Source organism: Chinchilla lanigera, unplaced genomic scaffold, assembly GCF_000276665.1.
Source record: "Chinchilla lanigera isolate Chin_1 unplaced genomic scaffold, ChiLan1.0 scaffold00049, whole genome shotgun sequence".
Lineage (NCBI taxonomy): Eukaryota > Metazoa > Chordata > Mammalia > Rodentia > Chinchillidae > Chinchilla > Chinchilla lanigera.
The window spans coordinates 1,689,263-1,714,720 of NW_004955450.1; the positions used below are offsets into that span (position 1 = coordinate 1,689,263).

Genomic DNA, 25,458 nt, shown 5'->3' on the forward strand with positions numbered 1-25,458 from the left:
ATGGTTAATTTCCTACAACTCTGTCTGTAACTCCGTTTTGTTTGTATTATTCTTATGCTATTTTGTAAATGGATGTCTGTATGTTAATATGTTTTCCTTCTTTTATTTTTTAAAATAAAAAAAAATAGAGTATGTATTCAAGTAGAAACATCTTTTTTTTTTTCTGGTACCAGGAATTGAACTCACGACCTTGCACTTGCCAGGCAGGTGCTGTGCCGCTGAGCTAAATCACCAGCCCCTCAAGTAGAAATATCTTGATTTGTGTACATTTGCCTAGTCATAACTTTGCTTCTGATCCTTTAACCAGTACTTCAATTCACAGCGCCACAAAAACAAAACAAAGCAAAACAAAAAAATTAGCTAAAAAAATCCATTCTAATCTCAAAGTAAACAGAAGCAAAAGTAAAAAAGTCTTAATTTTTATAAGTAAATTATAAATTAGGTACTCACAGTAGTGCAAGTTTAAAAAACAGCATGTGTTAGAGAATATATGCTCAAAGGACTTGAGAAATGTGGCTGAAAGGCTTTGCACACTTTAGTTTAATAGAATTATGAGATGTGTCTAGGAAACACATACAGTTTTACCCAAAATTAAGGTTAAGTTCCTAACTGGTATTCATTACCTACTTAAAAGCTTACTTTGCAGTAAAGCAACTCTTTAAAATAGAAGATTCACAGAAGGAAATTTTCTGTAGTTTTAACTTACCAACCAACCAACAGATCTATAAGAATGATACTTTAGTTTTCTGATCTTGAACTTCCGATCAAGACTTAATATTTCCAAAACTGAATGTTTAATAAAAGAAAAGATCATAAGAGAAGTGACTCTGATTATAAGCAGTGAGAGTGGAAAGGTCATGCCGAAGAAGAATGACAATCAGGTCTAAATAAACTATTATTTCAAAATTATTAATGTGACTGTTTATTCTGCCGTTTTCACACATGATCTTTCCCCACAAAACTCAGTTAGAGAGCTGATTGGAGTATGTTTTAAAACAAATGCAAGAAAAAAATTCTCGGTAATAATCAACTTGAGATATGCAAAATAAATATGTGCAGCAAGGTTTACACATGAAGACTTACAACCCAAATTATTATCTTGAGATTTGATAATATATCCTTTCTTTCAGCACATGTATACTCAACCCTTTAAGATTCGAAGTACAGCATTTATTTCAGTTTATGGAGCGGGGAAAGAGTTGGGTTAGTTCCCTTTTGCAGTCTTAAGGCTGGGTTACACAGTTAGAGGAAGGAGAAAAGAAAGGGTAAAGTAAATTTCATTCCATTCAATCAAATTTCATTTCATTTTGAGACAGGCTCTTACTAGGTAGTTCAGGCTGGCTTTGAACTTGCACTGATCCTCCTACCTCAGGCTCCTGAGTGCTGGGATTACAGGCATGCACCACCATGCCCAGCATATATATATATATATATATATATACACACACACACACACACATATATATATATATATATATACACACACACACACACACACACACATATATATATATATGGAGAAAGGCAAGTTTTTAAAAAAAAAAGTGTCCCAAGGAAGATAGGGATGCTGCAGTTTCCCCCAAAGCACATGTTCAGCACTATGGCCATGCTGTGTGGTCATCATGAGGCCCTGTGATTTAGCTCTCCCAAGACATCCTCAGTTCCTATGCCTGTGTGGACCCGGTAGCGAAGCCAATAGGTCCCACAGGGCTAAAATGGTACGGCAAAGATGCTAAGATTTGTAAGCAGAGAGGACTGAGGGAGGCAGTCAGCAGGAGGTAAATAAAGGCTTTGCTCTGCTGGAGACCTGTCCAGTGGAAAAGACAGTCAAACTCACAGGCCAATCTTCAAAACAAGGGCTAGAACACAACCAAGGAAAGAATTCATTATGGAGATCAGAAAAGACACAAGCATTATGTAGCAAGAGCCCAACTTTTCCTCCTCACTGTGGGTCATAAAAGCCATATTCTTCCTCTACTACACACAGCGATACGTTAAGGACCTTAGGGCTGGGCTGCCATCTTAAGGCCACAGCCTGGGTGGCTTAAACAATAAACATTTACTTCTGGAGGCTGGGAAGTGTGAGATCAGGGTGCAGTAGGCTGGGTGTCAAGTAAACTCTCTTCCTGGCTTCCTCACACAGCCGCTTTCTCAAAGGGCACAGAGGGAAAGAGTGGGCTCTAGGGCACAAATGTGGTCAGGAGAGATCCACCCTCACAATCTAATTACCTTCCAATGTCCTAACCTCCAAATACTACTGTCATGTTGGAGAGAGTAAGGATCTAACAGATGAGCTTCAAAAGGATGAAAACTTTAGTCCGTAAGACGTATAAAGCATTTTTAATCAAAAGAGACTGGATACTCACTAAGCAAACTATTTCAACTATAGGTCAAACAGGTTTAAAACAAACTAGTTGCCTAGTTAAATTTTTTTCCCCAAACCAATGTAGATGACTAAATCAGCCATGGACATTGAGCTACATATTCTCTGCAAATACAGTATTACATAGTTACAATGTTAGTAAGCTCACCCCCAGCAATTAAAAAGTCAAAACAAGTATATAAATTAATAATCAGCTATATGTATATATATATAAGTATTATATATTACATAAATTATATATATTTTTCCCCATATTATTAAAGTGATAATGAAGGCAGTGGAAACTACACCCTAAAAGAAAGAGTAAGATGTTTCAAAATCACTTCTCAAGTTGATACAAACTTACTAATCCTATTGAGATATTAGAAGTTAAAAAAACCTTAAAGATAATTCTAAATGATTTTTTTTTGGAGACAGGGTCTTGCTGTATAGTTCAGGCTGCCCCTGAACTGACTATATAGCCCAGGCTGGCCTTGAATTTGCGGCAATCCTCCTGCTTCAGCCTCCCGAGTGCTGGGATTACAGGGGTGTGCCACCACACCTAGCTAATTCTAAATGATTGAGTTTGTTCATCTGACAATTTTCTGTAAAGAGGCAAACAAGATATTTCTTGATGTGATTGCAAAAACAGTAAATATTTCTGCTTCTACAAATATAGGTAAGATAAGGAAAATTATTCCGTCCATAAGGAATTATCTATTATTTCATCAACTCTGGACAACATCTTGCCACACATCTCCACTTCACTACCAGGCACACCATGACCAAAAAGATCAGCTTAAATTTCATAAACACAGTGATGTCTTTATGCTTTTACTACTTTAAAATTTCCTTTTTCTCTATTATCACCTAATCAGATTACTTTTCCCTGGGGGAAATACTAATTTGGTATTTTCAAAACCACATTTGGTTGTAAGTACCTAATAAAATATAGTTAAGATGTTTATGAGATCCTGTTCATGATTTCTCAAGACTCAAATAAGTTTTTTCAATATATAAATACATAGTCTAATGAACAGAGCTAATTAATACTTTTAAAGCAAAGAAGTGTCACAAATACAGAAATACACAGATACAAAATTGAAAAAAACCTCAACTTTTTAACTTCATACTCCACACAGGTTTAAGTGTACTTCTTGTAACTTAACACCAAAAATACTATCAGCTTCTTTACTATCAGCTACTGATGACATCAAAAATCAGCTTTTGATAGTATCTAAAATACTATCAGCTTCTTGGTGTGAAAACTGTGCCACAAGGAAATCAAGCAGCACAACTGAGTTTATTGTTTCCCAGCAATGAACACAAAAGTTTAAATTTTACATGTATTTATACCTAGCACTCATTTTTGATCATTAAAACTTACATACTTTTATCATTTGAACTGTAACATAATTCAAGGGGGGAAAAATCAAATATATAACAGTTCTTTTTGCGGTATCTCAAGAAATACTAGAAAAATTCCAGAGTTAAATTACAATGAAAATACAAAACAATAAAGCTTTCTTACTTGGTAGCCACCTATTATGTTTAACAGGCTTAAAATAAAATGTGTCAAAGATCAAGAGTAAGTTATCTGACATGTCAAGTGCACAGGGTCAAAGGCACAATTTTATTAGGTCAGAGGTGATATAAATAAAATCTTTTATGTCAAAGAAGAAAGGTCACAGACAAGGTACATATAATATAAAGACATCACAGATGACAAGTAATAACTTTAAGTAGAACATGCATGTTTACTATAGATATCTTCACTGATTAAAATGAAACTTCCATGTGAGCAATATAAAATAGCCTTTCTATATCACATAACTCATATGCTATATTGCACTTTTTACAGGAAGAAGGAACTATCACCAATAATAACTGCATGAATTAATGAAGAACTTTATGAAAATTTAATTCCTTTGTACTGAAACAGTCTACAAAAATGAGTATCAGTCAAATCTCAAGCCACAATGACTAAATATCAGATCACTATGATAGTAAAAAATGAGATGTTATTGCACATTCTTTCAAAGTCCATAAATTTAATGTTCTTTCCTTTTTACCTTTTCTCATTAAAATGAAAATACACAAAACTTATTTTTGTTTACATAATAGCATACTCCAGAAGTTTTTAAATTTTTTTCTAAATTATACATTTACCTTTTAGGTTAAAAATAGCTTACCTAATTGAAACTAGTTTTTATAAATGAGTTTCCTTTCGATGTGAACTATCTTGTAATTAATTAAGACAGTAATCTTCACAAATTCTTCCACTTATAAAAACTGATTTTCAGATATATTCAGAGTAAAACATGTATGCAGATGACTCTAGTTCTAAACAGCAACTTCAAATAGAAAATAGGGATATCAAGAAAGATTTAAGTAAAATAAAATCCCATACCAATCTCTTAAAATAATCAATTTTAGTAAAAGGTGAAAAATTATTTGAGGCAGCCTAAATATATAATTAGTTCCACTTTATTTGTATGAAAAGTATTTACAAAAGAGAAATTTAAGCCACATTCTAATGATACCTTCAACCCAATGTATATAACCTTTCCATTCAATTCAACTTGTTGACCTTTACACATCAAGCGCTATGTCAAACATGAATGAATACACAGGAATTAAATACCAGAGTTTTAACTCCAGCCACAGTGAACTAACTGGCTTGCACAGGACTAACTTTCCAATTCCAAAAGTTGCACAAAAGACACAAAGCAATTATTGGAAGGTGCAGCAGCAGCAGCCAACATAGCTAAGGCCTGAAAGAGTCTGAGCCTTAAGAAGTGAGCTCCAGATTCATCCCAGAATTTTTCATAAGGGGTGATGCTAATTTTTAGCAGGGGAAAATAACAGAAGCTGAAAGTCAGGCTTTGGGAGCTGAGGAGACAGAACTGGGAGTTTAAAGCTGTCAAGCGATGGGAACTTGAGGGGAAATTCTTTCAAAGAAAAATTCATAGAGGGGTTAGCCCAAATAGTGGTGTGCAATTTCCCTTCAAGCAGGAGTCATATTCAGCAATCCAAGAGAAAATGGCAACTTAATTCCTTCTCTCTAGATACTATTTACTAAGAAACCAACACATAATTTCTGCTTCTAGACAGCATTCCATCCAGAGCCAAGCTTCATCACCTGACTCTCCCCGTCATCATCTAGTATAAGCCAAATTCTATTGCAAGTCCTTTCTTACAACTTTCTACTGAGAAGCTCCAAACTTCCATGTGTTCACTCTTACTTTATAAAGTCAGTGACTCCAACTTTATTCAACTACAGGTGGTCTTGCCTGGAGAGTACTGACAAAAATCTAAGAAAAACAACTACAGATGCACATAAACAACAGGGATATCTTACAGACTTAAGTATGAATGAAAAGAAGCCAGACACCAACAGGTGCATTCCTATGATGGCATTTATATGAAGATCAAGAACAGGTAGGACTGACTGACTGCTGGTGCTAAAAGTCATAGTAGTTACCTTTTGAGAAACATGACTGGGAGGGGGCATAGAATCTAGGGAGCAAGAAATTATCTGTATCTTGATCTGGGGGGTGTTATATCCGTGCATGTATATGTAAAAATTCAGCAGCTATGTATTTGAGATTTGTCTATTTTACTAACGTATGCCATACCTAAAGAAAAAAGTTAAACTGATACATGCACCTAGACACAGGAACTGCCCTAACAGAACGCACACTCATCTCTCCTGGTCATCCTAAGAGATGTTTGAGAAGTGTGAATTTCTTGAGTAGCTTCAGGAATTTCCTATTTTTAACAAAACAAATTCGTAATTATTAAGCTATACTATGCAAGTATCAGTAACAGCTAAAAGAAAAGTGTTTATAAATATGATTATACAAATCTGAATTCCAGGGCTGGGGATTTAGCTCAGCGGCACAGCGCCTGCCTGGCAAGCGCAAGGTCGTGAGTTCAGTTCCCAGTACCGAAAACACGCCCCCCGCCAAAAAAACAAAAAAAACAAAACCAAATTTAAATTCCACATTAACAATAATCATAGGTGAACAAATAATATATTTCAAAAATTTCTGAGTAGCTTATGGGTTCAAAATTATACACTTACATGAAAAATATACTGTTAACTGCTTTCTAGTAAATTTGGTACATAACTGAGTAACTCCTGTCTTGCATTATTAAAATATCAAAATATTAACTTTTTCTTATACAAAAATAACACCATTACATTTTTATTTCTACAGCTATTAATGTGTGCTAAAATGATATATTTGCATATTGTATTGTAGTAATTATTAAGCACTACATATAATTTTAAATATCACAGAAATACATGTAAATAGCAATTCTTTATAACAAAAGAGCGCACAGATAATAAACTGTAAATGAGCAGAAGTAAAGCTTACCACTTCTTCATCTGAAAGCTCACGTCCTTGGATGCTGCTGTTCTCTCTCACAGCTTGCTGGTGTTTTTTCCCCTTAATGTGGCTAAAAAGATACACCTCTGAAGAGATCTAAAAGCATAAAATTGAAGCAGTGAAATCAATTTAACATTAAATCTAATTTCAGGTATTATACATTTAATCCAGTATACACCATGTGCAAATTAAGATCACTTTACCATTTACATATTAGATCTAAAAATACTTCCCTTAACATGTAATTCTAAGAATCCTTAGAAGATGCATGATCAAAAGGGGAATGCCATCCATCATAGCCAGCCTAACAGGATATCATTTCCTCTAAGTTTAAGGTTCAAGTGTCAGCACTGAAAATGATGTCTTTCTTGACTTGAACTATCATTCAGTAGGTAAGCATCCGTTTTAATAGCAACAGCATGCTGTGGAACTTTGCACTGCTATTCCTAAATGCCATTATCTGTACTACTACTTACTTTTATTCAAAATCATTAAAGAAACCCATGGCATTCAGCAGATGCCTTAACATGAGTCTTAAGAGACTAGAAGATAATATTCCATGGTTTCATACACTTTAGTAACAAATTATAACACCACAATAACAACATGAACCTACCAGGACACTGCAGAGAGAACACTGCTTCTTTCTTTCATAAGGGGTCAGCTTGGGAGCATAATCAGTATTTGCATGTCGCCCACTGCTTAATTCTGCAGCTTTTTCTTTCCTTTGTTCAATTTGCTCCATGTGCCTTCGAATGCTTTCATCATGCTGCAGATGAAATCAAAGTCAAAAAATCTTTAAAATATTCAAATCACACTAAAGAATATTTCTTTCACTTAGCTTAGAAATAATAGGGGGTGGTCTTACTTTGATGCTAACATGTACGCTAAAGACAAAGGTTTATGGAAAGCCCTCTAACATCTCCAACGTGCAAGGTAATGCTTCTGAAGTATGTTCCATGGGACAGTTATAGATGTTTTGTGGGAGAAGGTCCACAGTTAAGTAAATTTGGAAAACAGTAAGTTAAAGTTGAGCAGGTGTTTTGTTTGTTTGTTTATCTGTATTTTGCTTTTTGAGACAGGATCTCAATGATATCCTGTTAGGCTGGCTATGATGTGCAGTTCAGGCTGGCCTTGAGCTCACTCTGTAACCCAGGCTGGCCTCAAACTTGCAACAATCCTCTTGCCTTAGCCTCCCGAGTGCTGGGATTACAGAAGTGCGCCACCACGTCCAGCTGAGCAAATTTTTAACATACAACTTCATGGGAGCCCTAGTATGTCACTGTGCTCTGACTCAATAAGCTTAGTTATCAACAGGCAACATTTCATAAATTAGTTGTCCACCACACACTTTTAAGAAGTACTTCCTGGAACACACTACGGGAAATGCTGACCTGCAGGTAAAATCCACACCTAGCCACACAGCAAAGCTTGTCACGACATAAACCTCTACCCAGCCCATTCCCTTTCTAATTGTTCTTCACCTCCAGAAACCATCCAGGGAATTTCTTTAACCACCTACCAGTCCAATTATTTAAATACAGGATGACCAAAAATTACATATTTTTCATTAATTTTACAGATAACAATAAATATAAAAACAATTTGTTGAATTATTAAATAAATCAAATTTATTCAATAATTTTCTGTGCATGGTATATCTTAAAACATTCAATAACAACACAATGTTATAATTTAAACAGTAGTATCTAGTCTGAATTCTTTTTGCATTATTGTCTTCCTTTGAGTAACACACTTTACACAGTTACACTGGCCTTTTCCTTTTTTCTGCAGGTGGTATAATTTCAATAAAATGTCTACCCACCAAAAGTAGCAGTGAAGATGTTGACTATGAACATCCTGGTTGGCATTTTGCTATCACATATTTTTCAATTATTTGGTCTATTAGACCTAACCGAAATTGTAAATGACTTTTTGAACCCCTTTGTTTTGAATAAATAACCAGTGAGTTCCATATTGTTTGGTCCAGAAGGTGCACAAGTATTTTATAATAATATTTCTCCTTAGTTTTTCATTACAGGATAGCTTGTTTGATGGTCAACTCTGTCAACACCACCCACAGAACTATTACAATCACTGACCACTAGTGGAATTTTTTTAGTTTTGTTTCTTCTTTCAAATTCTATCATTTCTGTATTATGAAGAGTTGACAATAAGACTTTTTTGGTCTTTCCACTTCATAACACAGACTTTTCCTCTCTGATATACTAACATTTCTCCCTTTTCAGTTTTTTCTTTTGCAGATCTTTTGGCACTTCCTTCCTATTCAGCCTCTGTCCCAAACATGTCTGTTTTGTATTGTAAAAGAATATCAGTGAGTTCTGGGTAAGTATAAAAATTATATCTAATGTACTGATGATAAGAATTTTTATAGATTATAGCACAAAATTGTAGTTTTTTATAAAATAAAACATAAATTAGTAAAAGAAAATAACCAGAACTTATTATTAGATTTCACTAGAAACAAACATCAAAGGCGAATACAATGTATTTGTAAAAAAGTATGCAAAAATAGTAGCTATAAAACAAACAGATATATGAGTATGTCTTGTGTAAATAAGAACTGACTGGTGGAAATGACACCTGCCCTAGAAGTGCTCATGATGTAAACATACGCACGACCTGAGTGACACTGGGGTAAACTGTTAAATGTTTAAAAGCTATTTCAGACTTACGCCTGTGTACTCATACTTCTTTACATGACTCCTGGAGTGGATTCCACTCACTCACCCATTCTCATGTCCATTCAACTCAACCTTCTTTTAGCATTACTTTAGGAATTACTCCCTACAACAATTTCCTTGAAATGTGGCACCACTAATGTAGGTGTGTCCTCCTCTGCCTTCATAGCGCTCCATGTATACTTCCATCTGTACGGAAATTATCTGCTAAGCATCTGAATCTCACACTAAATTATGAATTTCCTGAGAACTTCAGTCACACCTTACTCATTCATGAATACCTGCTGCATCATAATTAAAGGAATACTAATTTCCTAGGTCCACACAAATAGTAAAATATGATCTACCTTAACATGTAAATAATTGTGCTATAATGCAAATATTCATATGCTAAAGCTGCTTATATCCTGTAGTAATGGTAAAAATTTTCTAGAAAATATCAATTTATCCATGTGGGTGTGATGCTGTATGCCTGTAATTCCAGCACTCTGGAAGTGTAAGACAGGAAGACCCCAAGTTCAAGCCCAGCCTAAGCAGCTTAGGCAGATTCTCCCTCAAAACAAAACAAAAAAGCGAATGTAGGTCCTGGGTTCAATCCCCAGTAGTGCCCCCAAAAAAGTCAATTTATCATAATCTTCCAATCTACAACTGTGCAAGTAATATATATTTAAAATCAAGTGAATATAAGCAAAGAAACATCTTTTAGTGTATTTCTAAATGATTAGAATTTATGAATATCAGAAGCCTGCTAGTGATGCCTTTAGGTCATTAATCAACTTCTGAGTAATCCAGAAATGTTAAACTTCCTTTCATTTTTTTCCACAAAGACTCTTACTACCTTGCCCACCAGAGGTATAGCTCAGAGAGGCACAGTGCCAGCCTGGCAAGTGTGAGGTCGTGAGTTTGATTCCCAGTACCAAAAAAAAAAAAAGAAAAAAAACACTACCCTGCCAAACTAAATGTAGACTCCAGATAGCTGAATTTGAGTCCAACCCAATCATAGAAGACTTGTATCCAAAGATTAGTACAAATTAATTCATTTTTTCTGTATGTACAACTTTAATGTCATGCTCCTCTGCAAGCTCTAAAACTTCTAATTAAGAACACATGATATCCCTACCTTGAGCTGAATTTTTTTCTGTAGCTCTTCCATAGCTTCTTGCTGAGCAGCCGTGAGTGCTGCCAATCGTTCTTCCCTGTCTCTGTAAGAAGAAAGTCAGCTGCTTAAAGCAATACATCACATGAGATTAAAAAATACAATTAGGACTCAAAGGCTCATATATTCTAAAGGCTCACTATTTTAAAAAAAATTCTGACGGTCTACTGTGTCTCAGGTTTATTGCTCATTAAATATTTAGGAGCATTAAAATTTTGTCTTTATTTTATTTTTTGGTGCTGGGGCAACAGAGATTATTAGCTATGAAAATGGGTGTCTGGACCTAGCATGAATTTAAATAGTAGCTCTGGGACTGTCATTTTAAATGTGGCATTTTGATAATATACATTTATCTTCATTCCCTTGCATAATCCTACTAAAAGCAGGATAAAGGAATAAAAAAGGCATAAACTCACAAAGACAGAGAGAACAGGACAAGAGTGATCACATATGATGGACAATAATATTTCAAAAACTAAAAAGCAAATCTGAGAAACCTGAAATTTAGACTGTCAAGGGGAGAAACTAGAAAGTAACTCAACCAGCAAAACTCCATAAAAACTCAGAAGCCAGAGAAACTACTGAAGAAGGAAGAAATAAAGGTAAGAGATGGAAACTAGGACAGGAAAATTCTCCACACACATCGTGAGGGGGTCAGGAGATGACCACCAGAGGGATGAACATGCAGGATCATGCAGTCAAGACAATGACAAGGTGGAGGAGAGGTAACACACTGAAAATGAGTTTAAGTAAAAATCTCCACACTGAAATGGTTAGACAAGGAGTACCTTCCCCTTTCAGCACACACAGTACTAAAATCAGGTTATTTCCCACTTCCCCAGACTTCCCCAAGGAATCTATGAGGCTTAGGGTAACCTCAGAGAAAAAACTCAACAAAAAGACCGGTAGGGATCCTCCAAGTAAAGGCCAGTTCCCCACAAACCTCCAGAGTGACCCAGTATTCTGCAAGTCCAGCCCAAAACGCTAACATATGGAAACCACTGCCCAGTATTTCATAAAAAGAGCAGACAAGGGGGGAAAGGTAAGGAGAGATGGGTGATGAGCATTGGACATTTGAAGAGAATTTCTATCATGAAGTTAGGGATGAAAACCAATATATAAAAATGATGCAAAAAAAGGAAAAATGTGTTAAGTGTGGTGGCGCGCACACCTGTAATGCCAGTACTAAGGAAACTGAGGCAGGAAGATCACTTTGTGAGTTTGAGAACAGCCTGGACTACATAATGAGTTCAAGGTCAGCCTGAACTACATAGTAAGACCCTGTCTCAAAACAGAGTAAGAAATATAAAAAGTTTTCAAAACAACTATAATTAACAACCTGAGGAGAATAAGAAACTATGTTATAAAAGAAAGAAAGTATGTTATACCCATGAAACAGGAACAGAATGCTATTTATGAAAATGGGATAAGAGAAAAAATATTTACACATTTAAAATATATAAAGAGAAAAATTTTAAATTATTAGAAACATTGAGAAAACTAAAATATTGTAAAAGTAGAATGAAAATTCATGAAAGGAGAAAACAGATGTGAAAGGAAAAGAAAATCAGATTAAATTCAGGAGGTCCAACAACTGCTAATACCAATTCTACAAGAAATATATAATTTAAGAAATGGTATGGAAGAAATACCAGGTTATAAAATCTTTATAAAAAGTTTTTTTAAAAAAATTTTTTAAAGGGCACAAGCTTCCAGATTTTATATATGCCTATCACCACAATGAATACAAACACAAAGCACATGGAACACTTGTTTTTGAAGAAACATAAACAGTGAAAATTGGCTTCTCAAAAGCAACAGTAAAAGCTAGATGCTAATCAATGCCTTCCAAATTCTGAAGAGAAATTATTGCCAATTAAGTATTCTGTGCCTGATCAAGTAGAAGATGGAATAAAACACTTTCAGGTCATTTGCACTGCCTCAAGGAAGGTCCCAGGAATGGTTCCAGTGTTAGGTACTCAAGAATATCTCGTTTTGCTTCAAAACCAGAGTTTGTTCAGAAAAAAAGAAAAAATGAAACCAGAGCCAACCAGTTTAACATAGGAGGAAGATGAAAAGAAGTCCTAAGATAACAACATTCCAAAGGACCTAAAGGATCAGTTCAGACTGAAGCCAAAGGACACAGAAATTCAGAAGAATGTCTCTAAGAAAAAGTTTAACTGACAGAACTACTAATAAATTCAAATATGTTCAAATTGTTAGTTCCTTTTGACTGTTTGGAAATGATTCAGTGACTGTGGCACAGAAAACAAAACAAACTGAAACACAAGGCAATCATTCATTCAGGGACAACAAAAAGTCACAACACCAAGGAAAGATAATTGGATTATACTAAGTAGCTCAGTTTTGGGAGTAAGAAAGACTGCTGAAAACTGATTTAACCAAATCAAAAATGAGGAAAAGGGAATTTTGAGTATAAAATGAGGATATGAGAGGAAATACTAAAACCCCATCATTCTTAGTAGAAAATCAAATAACTTCTGGACAGCACATTCAAGAAATAACCATGTAAGCATGTTACTTAGAAATATGTAAGTGAATATCAGGCAACTTAGAAACAGATGTCTTCAGCTTAATGAAGCTAAAGTAGTTTGTTTTACAGGAATGGTAACTGAAGTAGAGAGATACGCGACCAGGGAATGTTATTCTTCAGTATAAAACTGATGTACTACTTAACTTTACATACATTTTATTTTGATAAATATGTTCTTAATTTAAAAAATAATATTAGGGGTAGGGTTTCTAGCTGTGGAAGAAGAGAGATCAGTGAATCTTTTTCTCAAAAGGCAAATATAAAACATGACAAAATTGCTAAAAAAAATTCAAGGTTCTGAAACTCAACCAAAGATAAACAATAAATTAAGATATTAAGAAGCACTTACTGATGTAAAACTGCAGAGTTGTTTAAATACATTATCTAAAAATGTCTATTTTCCAATAAAGAACTAAGAGACATATAAAGAAGTATGGCAGACACAGGAAAAAGTTGTGGCTGAAAATCTCTGAATGAAGCCTTATGTTGTTTTAGCAAACCAAAACGACTATATGGCTATAGAGCTCTTACAAATAGGCTTAAGTAAGTAAAGGAATGTATGCCAAAACAATTAAAATGATGACGATTCCACAAATAGAGAATCTCAGTAGAGAAACAGAAGAAGTTTAAAAAAAACCTTTCTAGTAAAAAGAACCAGACTCCTAAAATAAAATGGTTGATCTGAGGGCTGGGAGGGAAAACATAAGATGAATCTGGAATATCTGTAGCATAAGAAAAAAAGAAAATGCTCAACAAAACAAAACAAACAAAAAGATGAAGTTAATCAAAGGGACACAGGAGCCAACTAAAAGAGTTTCCCATGTCCAAAGATGGAACAATCTGGCAAATAATACTGCATGAGATTACTACTCAAAAATATGAAAGAAATGTAACTCAATCTATACTGTTATGGTTAAACAAATAAATAGAGAAGTGCTACAGTTGTCCCACAGGTTTATGCTGGAGGCCAAGTCTTTGGTGGAGCAAAGTGAAAAGTGGTGGGATCTCTGAGAGATGAGGCCCAGTGGGAACTGCTTAGGTTCTGGATGTGGTGACTCAAAGGTATTGATGTAGTGCTCAGAAGACCTTGGTTAGTTCTAAAAGAACAAGCTGGGTGCTGCTCTCGCCCTGGCTTCCCGCCTCACCACATGACCTTTTCTTCTAGAGTATACTCCACCATGATGCTATCCACCATGGTGTGATATAGCCAAGGGGCATCAGACTAGAGCTGGCACCATGCTCTTTGGAGCCCCCTCTAAAACTGTGAGCTAAAGACCTCTTCTTCATACATCATCCAGTCTCAGGTATTTTGTTACAGTAATGAAAATGGTCAATACAGGAGAATAAAAAAATGTCCTGCACAGAAGAATTTCAAGTAATATATATAGTTATTCTTTCTATCCTTCCATTTGGGGCTATACAGTGGCCTGCTTCTAAAGAGGACAATACAAAAAAATTTTAAATGTAATCTGGTAATCAGACCTCTGACAGATAATCCAAATTAACATATCTGATAAGTCAGGTTGAGAGGATGACACTTTTGTGAAGAATGGCACCTTAACTCTAGAGTCTTTCTCACAAAAAACTGTAGCCCCAATCTAAACTAGAGAACAATATTAGGCAAGCCCTCATTGGGTAGATTCTGTAAAACACCCAACCATTACTCCTCAACACAGCACAGAAAGCCTGAGAAACTGTCATACCTCAGAGGAACCTAAAAAAATGACAATAGAATATGTGAGGACACAATGGCCTAGATAGAATGTACTAAGTTAATAAACACATGAATGTACAGGCAAGGATAAACACGAAGGAAGCCCTAGGTAAATCATATTTGAACTGATAAAAGATGAGAAAAATTTCCTGAAGGCATGAAGAAAAAACAACTCACAACTGGAAGGGGAAAACAGATTAATGGCAGACTTTTCATCCAAAACAGCAGAAGTCAGAATATTCAAAACACTGAAAGAAAAACCAAGAACCCTATATCCAGCAAAACTAAAATATTTCCAGAAAAGTGAAAACCAAGGCAATTACCAAAAGTCAAACTCCCTTACCAGGAAAAGAAAAGGAAGTCCATCTGCTCAAATGAGTAACAGAGGTAACTCAAATACACACACTAAAAAATGAAGTACATCAGAAACTGTAAGTATGTGGATAAATACTAAGGAATATGTAAACAGTTTTATTCTAGTTTCTTTTAAAAATATAGGACTCCATAAGAAATAACTGTAAACCTGTTATTATTTAGTTTATGACATAAGATGTGAGATATGTGACAATAATAACATAAGGGTAGAGGACAAGGAAATACAACGGCCAAAGTTACTCTTTTACCATAATTAATTCAGCATTAACCTTAAGTAAATTGTAATAAATCAAGATGAATAATGTAATCCAGAGGGTAACCATTAAGCAAATAATTAAAACAGTACATTTTTTAAAAATTAAAGAAGTTGAAATGATTTACCAAAAAGTACTGGCTTAACAAACAACAAGGCAGTAAGAATGGGAACAAAAAAGACTGGATATATACAACAGTTATCAAATGACAGACATAAATCTGACCAAACTCAATAGCTGCATCAAGTGAGAATGTACTCTATTCCAATGAAATGCTCCAATTAAAAGGCAGAAATTAGCAGACCAAATAGAAAACCAAAACTCAGCTAAATGTATTCTTTAAGGGGCATGTTAAAGAAACAAAAATACAAGTAGGATGAAAGTAAAAGGACAAAAGGTGTACCTTGTAAATAGTAACTATGGTTATATTTATCACAGAAGAAAATTTGTCCTGAAAGCAAGACATATTTTTTAGAAACCAAAGAGGAACATTTCAAAATAAAAGGATTAGTCTCTCAGTGAGATATGTAACAATTACAAATTCCATGCACTTAAATAAGCATCAAACTACATGAAAATAAACACTGAAAACTGAAATATGAAACACACATTTCACCTTTTAAATTTGGAGACTTCAATAATGTTCTCTCAAAGAGTTGGGAGAACTAAGCCAAAACTTGGTAAGTCACAAAGATGAGGCAACACTCCAAGTCTACTGAACTGATAGAAAGCAGCCCTTCACCAGCAGCTGAAGATGTATTATTTCCAAGGGCACAGAGAGTGTTCCCAAGAGAGACCATGTCTGAGGCTAGAAAACTGTAAATTATACACTAAAACTATGCAAAGTGTGGTTCTTCAGCCACAAAAGATTTCATTAGAAATCAATAACAGAAAAAAAGTGTGATATTCCCAAACAGTTAGAAATAAACACCTTTAAACAACTTATGAATCAAAGGAGAAGTCATTAAGAAATACCAAAGTATCTTGAGTTGATCTATCACTTATGCCCCAATAGCTTCCCAAAAGATTCCTCTCTGCTTAAGCTAACCAAAATCAGATTTTATTTTTTCAACCAAATACTTTAAAATATGTTTCTCACCCAACTGAAAATTTCAAAAGATTTCCATTTTGAGTGTAATGTCACAATACCTGCGAATCAAAATCTGGTGCATCTGAACTTTTGTGACTATGTCTAAAAAATAAACATAACATCAAATGGCTGTTTTTTAAGGCCTGATTTAAATATTTACTCAGTGTAAAATGCTCCTCATAATTGAAATCCAGACAGCAAATGAGATAGATACCTCGCTCTCTCCCGAGCTGCATCCTCACGGGCTTTTTCCTTCTCTTGCCTCTGCTGTTCAATCCGAGCTTCTTGTTCCCTCCTCTTCATCAACAATTCTTCCACGCGGGCCTGCCGCTCTGCTTCGAGAGCCCTCTTGCGTTCCTGATGTTCAAAATATTTTTTAAAGGTATTAGAATTACATGTAAATTTAAGTAATTAAAGGTGACACACTTTCCACACTACTCTAAATATTTAACTTTATATATTTATGGCTTACTACTACATACACTGCTCTGAATTTAAACAAAAATCAAACAGTAATGATATCTTTTTTCATGTATCATTCAGCAGCATTACACATAATTATGAGAAGAAATACTATTTTAAGCAAACATTATGTTGCCACATGTTCTGTAGGAACCTAATATGCAATTTCTGATTATTTCAAAAACCTTGTTAATGCACAGTTATAGAAATACCTAAACATAATGACAAGGTTGTAGTTAACAGATTTTATTTCCAAAGTAAGTTTCCATCATGGAGATAAATGAAGGAAGCTTCTGGGAAGGTGAAAGAAGCAACTTAATACAGCACAGTGGGTAGGAGAGAGCACACTAGGCCAGATTCCCTGGTTTTGTTTCCTGACCCCATTATTTACTAGCTGAGTGACTCCAGTCTAGGGAGTTACACTCTTTGTGCCTTAGTTTTTGGAAAGAAAAATAACAGTAGTACATATTTCTTAGGACTTTGTGAAGAACACATTAGATACTATGTAGAAAGCATTTACTACAGAGCCAGGCATGGAGTAAATTCTCAATAATTAGTTTTCATCATCAAGGCAGAAGATACTTCATCAAAACACAGTAAGCTTTAACATGAAATACTGTGTCTTATGTATATTTCTGTCTAGAAGTACTTTGCTAATGCTCACTGTGTCACCAGCTAAACTGACACCTTTTCTTTTTTTTTTAATTTTATTTTAAAGAGAGTAGTAAATGAGAGAAAAAGGAAAAAAAAAAAGAACAATAGCAGCATATCAGCATCACAAACATAAACAAACCAAAGCAAGAACATTTAAAGTGATACAGGGTTTCAAGACAAAATAATACGAATTAACAATGGTTGTTATATTACATATTGTTATCTTCAACTACGTTGCTCAGAGTACCAGATGTAAGAATGAATGATCGTTCAAACCACTAAAGAGAGTAAGAAAAATTATTAGATAAAATATTAGAGATAATACAGAGTTTCACTAGGTAAGATGGTAGGAATTCACCATGGTAGTTCCATTGTATATTATTGCCTTCAAATCAGTTGCTCAGATTACCAGATATAAGCCTGCAAAATTGGTCCGAATGTAAAAAATTTTAAGCATTAACTGCTTCTTTCAATATACCATCAGACATCAGCAGTACAGTTATTGCAGCTGTTCATAGATATATATCTATATATCTATATCTATCTATCTATATATCCTTCCTTCTTTCTTTTTTCTTCTTTGACACCTTTCTTTCAACCTGTTCTATTTTCCAGATAACATAATCTGTCCCTTCTCCTCTGTAATGATTAATGGAACATGCTGATCTAGGCTCTAGCACCTCCTACTTATATATATGGCCTTGGGCAAGTCACTCTGCCTCAAAAACCCTTGGTGGCCTGTGAAGTCCTAAATTATTAGTATAGGTAATACTCACCCTAGTGTTTGCCCATAGTAAGGGCTCAATAAAGGACAGCAGAAAAAAAAAAAAAAAAAAAAAAAGAGGTAGTTCCTATTCAGGTAACACTTGAAGATAGAGTCAAATATTTCCAACAGGTTGCTGAGCTCATAATGGTAACTTTATCTCCTCAATAAGTTCTACCTATCCCAGGGAAAACTTCTTCAGGAAGCCTGAATGGTGAATGAATCATTTTCACTCCCCTCACACACACACCCCTACCTGCCAAAGAGACCCTGGGAATTAGAGGGAATGCCCTGATTTCAGGGAGACATATCTGGCACACTGCAGACTGTAAGAAGCATGCTATTAAACATTAAATATATTCTTTAGTGTCTGCCATACTACTCATTAACTCGTTAAAACTGCTTCTCACTACTAATCAAGAATATATGGAAACTTGTTTATTAGCTATACAAAATCTCAAAATCTCTTAAGACTGAAAATAATCAATTCTGGTACAGAAAATGTTCTTAATTAAAGAAAATACAAACAAAAATATTTTCTCTTTCAGTCAATTTCCTTAAAGTAAACAAATACGTCACATTTGATTTAAAAACCAAATACTTTAAAAACATAATTTTAAAAATTCAAACTGGCTTCCTAAGAGAATTATATTACTATACAAATATAACTGTGTACAGTGTAGCTAAGTTATAGGTTTGTAAATACTGTTTAATGTCAAGTTGCTGGCTGTTTTCATGGATGTAAGATCTACTGACACTGTACCAATAAAAGTTAACTGAACTTCAAAAATTATCCAACCCATTAATTTGTTTTAAATAAAGGGAGAAGAAGATAAGTAGCTGTATAACTTTTGAGCAAAACTAGTAAATTTGGCCCACATTTTGCAACCTAAAATGATTCCCTAAAGATAAGAAACTTTCTACTCCACAAAGCATGTTGCCCAGGTTAATGGTCCCCAAGTATCTATTTGATAAATGAAACATAACTTCATTAAATGGCAAGCATTATATATCTATATACCTGCAAATAAAGAACTTAAACTAATACAAAGGATTAGAAACATAACTAAGTCTTAATCCTACAGAAGAACCTCTTCAATCATCTACTTTCTTGATAGCCAGGGATGTGCTTGCGGGAGCCCAAGAAAGGATTTTTTCAACCTTCTCCTTATGTCTATGATTCAAAACTTAGGGCAAAAGGACAAAGCAGAATATTTAAGGAAATTGAGCTCGGATCTAATCAATCAAGACTACACACAACAATAGTCTCTGGCAGGTTGAGACTATATGGTGGCAGCACTTAGCATTTCACTTATAAGAAACAAGGATCACAACCGCCTTTATGCTTGCGGTCATGTTTCAAAAAACAGAAATAAAGTACAGTCATCCCTTGATACCACAGGGTATTGGTTCCTGGATCCCCATGAATACTCAAATCCATGGATGCTCAAGTTTCTCAAAGGGTACTATATCTCCATATAACACCCTATGCAGATCCTCTCATGCACTTCTAATCCCTAGCTAACTTTTATTCTAATACAATGCAAACGTTTGCTAACTTCACAAGCATATAAATAACTGCTACACTGGATTGCTTTGGGAACGACCACAAGGAAAAAAAGTCTGCACCTGTTCAGTACAGGCTAGTATTGTAGGCTTAACTACCCAGTAACAAAAATGAACAACAACGTTAACACTGTCTGTATATTTTCCATCCACCTTTGTTTAATCCATAGATGTAGAATTTACAGTTGTGAGGGCTGAGTCCAGTGGAGTATCTTTGGAATTCTGTACTAGGTTAGAACCTTACCAATATTATTGTATTTACAGAATGCTTGGCATTAGTACCTTATACAGCTAGTAATGACTACACATTTTAAAATTTTAACAAAGCTATTATATCTCAAATACATATAGATAGGTTTGCATTTTTTCACTGAAAATACATTCATAGGAAATTCCTTCTTTGTTTTGTTTTTTTGAGGATCTAGTCCAGGCTGGCATTGAACTACGTAATCCCAACCGGCCTCAAAACTGGAGATCCTCATGCCTGGTGTGCACCAGTCTGGCAAATTTATACATTATTTTTTTTAAAAAAGAAAGTAATTCTGAAGAAGTAAAATAATTTTTAAAGGGTTGGTGGGGACAAAAAGTTCCTTAATACTTTTAGTAAACTACTTTTCTTTAAGCTTTAATGTTCCAAATTATGATGCAAGAGTCATCATTTTTCATCTGAAGATAGTTATTTAATTTCAAATGTACAAAGGGTTGTGAAAGGAACCAAAGATGTCCATTTAAAAATATACAGTGTGACTTATATATTTCTCCCCTAAATCCAGAAAAGAAGTCACCTTTTCCAGAAAGTCTTCCCTGTCCCAAAACTAATTATCCTTCTCCTTAATGGTACTCAATTCTTTGTACATACTTGATTATACCTGTTCTCATTAAATTCTTATTTATAATTTACCATGAAGTCAAGGATTGTGTCTTGTCTCTGCATTATTAAAGCCTAATGGTTGCTGAAAAGTAACATACAATAATAACAAAATACAATTGTTTTCATTAAATGGTTCTGTAATAAAATTTAAGATTTCAAATTTAAGATTTCAAATATATTGTTTTATTTATTCATTTAAGGGTATAAATTAATAAGGAATTATGTTATGATAAAAATGTTGTTCATTGGAGAAAAAAGGGATATGACCATTAATCAGGCTATGTCAACTTGAATGTATTAAGAAATACCTAGAAAATTAATAAAGCATAGTTTTGAGTGTGTCTGTATATGACTGACATGTAGGCCCACAAACTGAAGCAGGGGAAGACCCACCCAGGTTGAGCGTGGCAGCAACCCATAGGCTTATGATCTGGATGGAATAGGAAAGGGAAAGAAGGAAGCACGCCTGTTTCTAAAGAGCTCCAATCTTGCTATATCACCTTTGGACTTTCATCTCCAGTTTCCTCAGCCTTGCAGGGCAGACTGCACCGGTGACTTGACCATGAGCTTCTAAGCCTTCAACTTTGGGCTGGTGCTGTATCCCTGATTCCTCTTTTTCTGTGGCTTCTATCTCCTTTGGATGAGCAGCACTGGCTGCTCCCACCCTCCAGCATGCAGATGGCAACTAAAGACTCTCCCACCTGCGATCCTCTAGGCCTAGCTAACAAATCCCCTTGCCTAAGTATACATCTATTTTCTATCCACCGTGGCCCTCCCTCTAGTGAATCCTAACTAATACAAGGTAGTTTCTTTAATAGGACCATTCTATATTTTTAAACACATGTTAGCTTAGCATTCACTGAAATAAGACATGGACTCAAACCAAACAGAGATCAGGGATGAATATGAAAATGGTTGTTAATGCCCATCAAGGGCAAAAGTAATTAATAAACTTAAAAAACACATTAAAATTTTTCATTTCCTAAAATCACCAGTGACATGAAGCAGGAAATATCAATGTCTCTAATTTCTACCTTAACAAAGTTTCATGCTCTACTCCCCATCTCTCCATGCAGCACTCCCTCCTCTCTCCCTGTGTGTAGAGTGCATGCCCTCCACGCTACATCTCAGCATGCAACTGTCCCACCTTTGAATACCTGGTTGAAGTATTATCTCCTGAAAACTCCCTTTTTCATGTCTTCTCTACTCCCTGTAAGAGTAGTGTTCTCCTGGCTACAAAAATGCCTTTACTAGAGTACTTAGCCTACTGTGCTCAAGTTTGTTTTTGTATGTCTTCCCACTGAGAAAAAGTATATAGTTTTCATAACCTCAAGCCACTCACAACATATAACTTGCAGTACCTCAAAATGATCACTAAATCAAAAAACAAATAAATATTAGTTACAACAGATACTGTAAGTCTGAATTTGTATTTGAATATTGCAAATTTGTTTTCTATACCAAAAATGTTAGAACTTAAAAGAGTCTAAGGGCAAGGTACTTTATTAAAGAAAACCTAAAATAGTTTATAATCAGAAACACAGTTTATGCCTTAGACTTTCTTTCCATCCTGAAAACGGCAACTAACTCTGGGTTTGCTGCAGAGGTGAAAGTATCTGACGATACTGGCCAGTAAAGGACATAAGCAAAAAGATGACCCAGTTCTTATAACTAGATATACTTGCCCAAAAGCCATCTTTTTAATTAGAAGTGGACCACATTCTTGCCCAACTCAATTAGAAAATAACAGATAATATACTACTAATTTCTACTAGTTCATTGAAAGGAACAGTTAATGTTTATATTGTTTGATCAATCTTATATGCCTATATCTGGTAATCTAAGCAACTACTTTGAAGATAACAATATGCAATATAATAACCATTGTGAATTTTCTATCATCTTGTTTAGAAATTCTGTATCATTTTTGGTTTTTTAATTATCTTTAAAACAAAAAAGAATGGATAATAATCTGTCAGAGTTCAACTCTTCATCTAGAGGTTCTATTTCTATGACTGCCATCTACTGACAGAGGTGCTGACAACCTTATTTGAAGGAGTAAACACTGTTTTCCAGCTGTGAGACTGTTTTCAAGCAGTCCTATGTTAACCCATGCACATCAGGAACAGAGATGAGGTTATACTCCTAGATCCTTAGCACCTCACCCAAAGCCTAGGACATAAGAGATGGTGCTCAGCAGATGCATGTGGAATCAAATCCTACCTGCACAGCTTCATCACGTGCTTGCTTTTCTACCTGTCTCCTCTGCCGCTCTTCCTGTAACTCATTAAGTCTCTGCTCGTATTCCTTCAATTTTGATAAAACATCATGCCGTTTATTCTGGGCTTCGAGGGTATTTATGAAGGCAATTTCATTTACCTTCAATAAATACAAAGAAAGTAGAGTTAAAATCAAGTTCATCTAGGACACATCACAAGAATAAGAACTTTAACAATGGTTTTAATATAAAATATAAACCAATGATAAGGCACGGAAGAATAACATGGGATTTTCTTCCAATATGTACCTCAACATGAATCATAATCCAACGTATTTAACAAACTCACAGGCTTTCTTTGTAAAAACTGGTTTATAAACTGCCACAGAGAATAGTTTTAAGTCACAAAACAATTTAAGATTCTTACAAAGAATTTAAAATTCTTACAACTTCATCTTACAGAGTTCTACTTCAAACAACTGTAATTTCAAATTACACAAACAACACTACAGTTAATTAGGCATGTTCATGTTAATTGAATAAGTTAGAGGATGAAAGTTATAGTAAACAACAAATTATTTTTCCTTGACACTTATTAAATGAATGACAGTTAAATAGAAGACACTAAACTGTATGCTGCATCCCCACACGCTCATGTATTGATCTGCAACAGCCAACTTCTATTAGACTAGTGATGCTGAACGTTTTACAGAGGAGGGCCCAAACTGTAAGGCAAAGCCCACTTATTTACTGGAAAATGCCAACACTGCAATTAAACCTGAATACCGAGGTTTTACTTAAGAAAAAATAACTCATTTCATTATCATCTTTTGTCTGAAAAGAAAAACAATATGCATGCCATAGGTTTGCCAACACTGTGCCACACAATACAACTTGGAGGAGTAAAGTATAGATAATAATAAGGCTCAAAGCCCCAGCTGGGATTACATCTCTTACTCTTGGAAGCTAATGGGAGAGCATGTCACAGTGAAAACAACACACTGAAAGAGGGAAGTGAACACTGGAGCTAACTCTGATGGAAGCGAACAGCAGAAATCCACGCTGTCCACTTAAACCTAGCTCAAGATAAATAAATAAATGCACAGAAAAGGATTTCAGTATAGTTCTCATCATCTTCCCCAATCTCTGTGCCACAAGCACAATTTCTTATTTTATGAAAAAAAAAAACATAGTTTCATAACCAAATAATAAGAGAACAGCAATAGTTATCACACTCTGTATTGTTATCTTCAAAACAGTTACTCAGCACAAGACATAAACCAAAAAGATTCTTACAAAAAGAAACAAACTGGTAATAAATTTTCTTTTCAACAAACTAAAATAAACTTTTAGTACAAATGAAACAAATCAGCATATATACTGAAATACTTTTAAAACAATGGAGTCTGCAATTTGGGAAGTATTTGAACTTCTCCTTACTTCCTGTTTATTGCTTTTCTATTTTGCTCTTTACACAAGCACAATTTTGTAAGTACATCAATCATACAAGCATTTTTCAAATGGTATTGAAAGAACACAATAATCAAGCACTTTCAAGAAAAATTTATTCATACTGTATCAGGACTCACATATTAAGCATAAATCAAGATGAAAGAAAAAGAAATGAGACCTAATAGACTAAGTAAATAAATAATATTTGGGTGAAAGAGAATATGGCAAAAGGGGGGGGAACTGGATCAAGAAAAAAAATACAACTAAAAAAAAAGAAAATTCCCTATGCAAGCTTCGTAATACTTCAGAAGTTAGTAAGAATGTGAATTTAAAAGGACAAAGAGAGTATGATAAAACAACATAATGATAAAATAAATGGTGATTAGAGAGCTAAGGAAATAAACTAAGCAGAAAAATAATGCGATCACAGATGTCATTAAATTAGGAAAAGCATGGAACAGAATAGAGAAACTAAGAACTCAAATTACTAACAGAGGAAAAAGCTTATACTGATCACAGTTAATGTTTTTTAATTGAGGTTAAGTAGATAAGTAAATAAGCTTTGACTATGGAGAAAAAGTCAAGATCACCTAATAGAAAGACAAAGGTAAATAATATTTATGCACATAAGAAAAGTGACAGAAAATATTCCAACATAAAATATAAGGAACATACCCTGATGGGTAGAAACAAATTGAAAATTAAAAGAACCTACATTATCCCATGAAAAACAGATCCAGAAGATCAATACCAAGAATGTCCTTACTACATTATAGAACATTAAGAAAGAATAATAAAATTTTAACTTCCAAACAGTAAGTGCAAGTTATCTACAAGAAAGCAAAAACTCAGTGTGCCCTCAGGCAGC

General features: G+C 34.6%; 1 protein-coding gene across 4 annotated transcripts in view; it reads right to left on the reverse strand.

Annotated features, from left to right (window-relative positions):
• Scaper (S-phase cyclin A-associated protein in the ER) overlaps window positions 1-25,458 on the reverse strand; it is a 341,699-nt gene that overhangs the window by 209,280 nt on the left and 106,961 nt on the right. For all 4 annotated transcript variants that reach the window (XM_005393476.1, XM_005393474.1, XM_005393475.1 and 1 more), the window contains exons 16-20: window positions 23,144-23,299; window positions 16,819-16,961; window positions 10,582-10,663; window positions 7,376-7,528; window positions 6,748-6,855 (exon numbers count right to left, since the gene is read on the reverse strand). In XM_005393476.1, coding sequence (XP_005393533.1) covers window positions 6,748-6,855; window positions 7,376-7,528; window positions 10,582-10,663; window positions 16,819-16,961; window positions 23,144-23,299 — 642 coding nt within the window. The remainder of the gene's footprint in view (window positions 1-6,747; window positions 6,856-7,375; window positions 7,529-10,581; window positions 10,664-16,818; window positions 16,962-23,143; window positions 23,300-25,458) is intronic.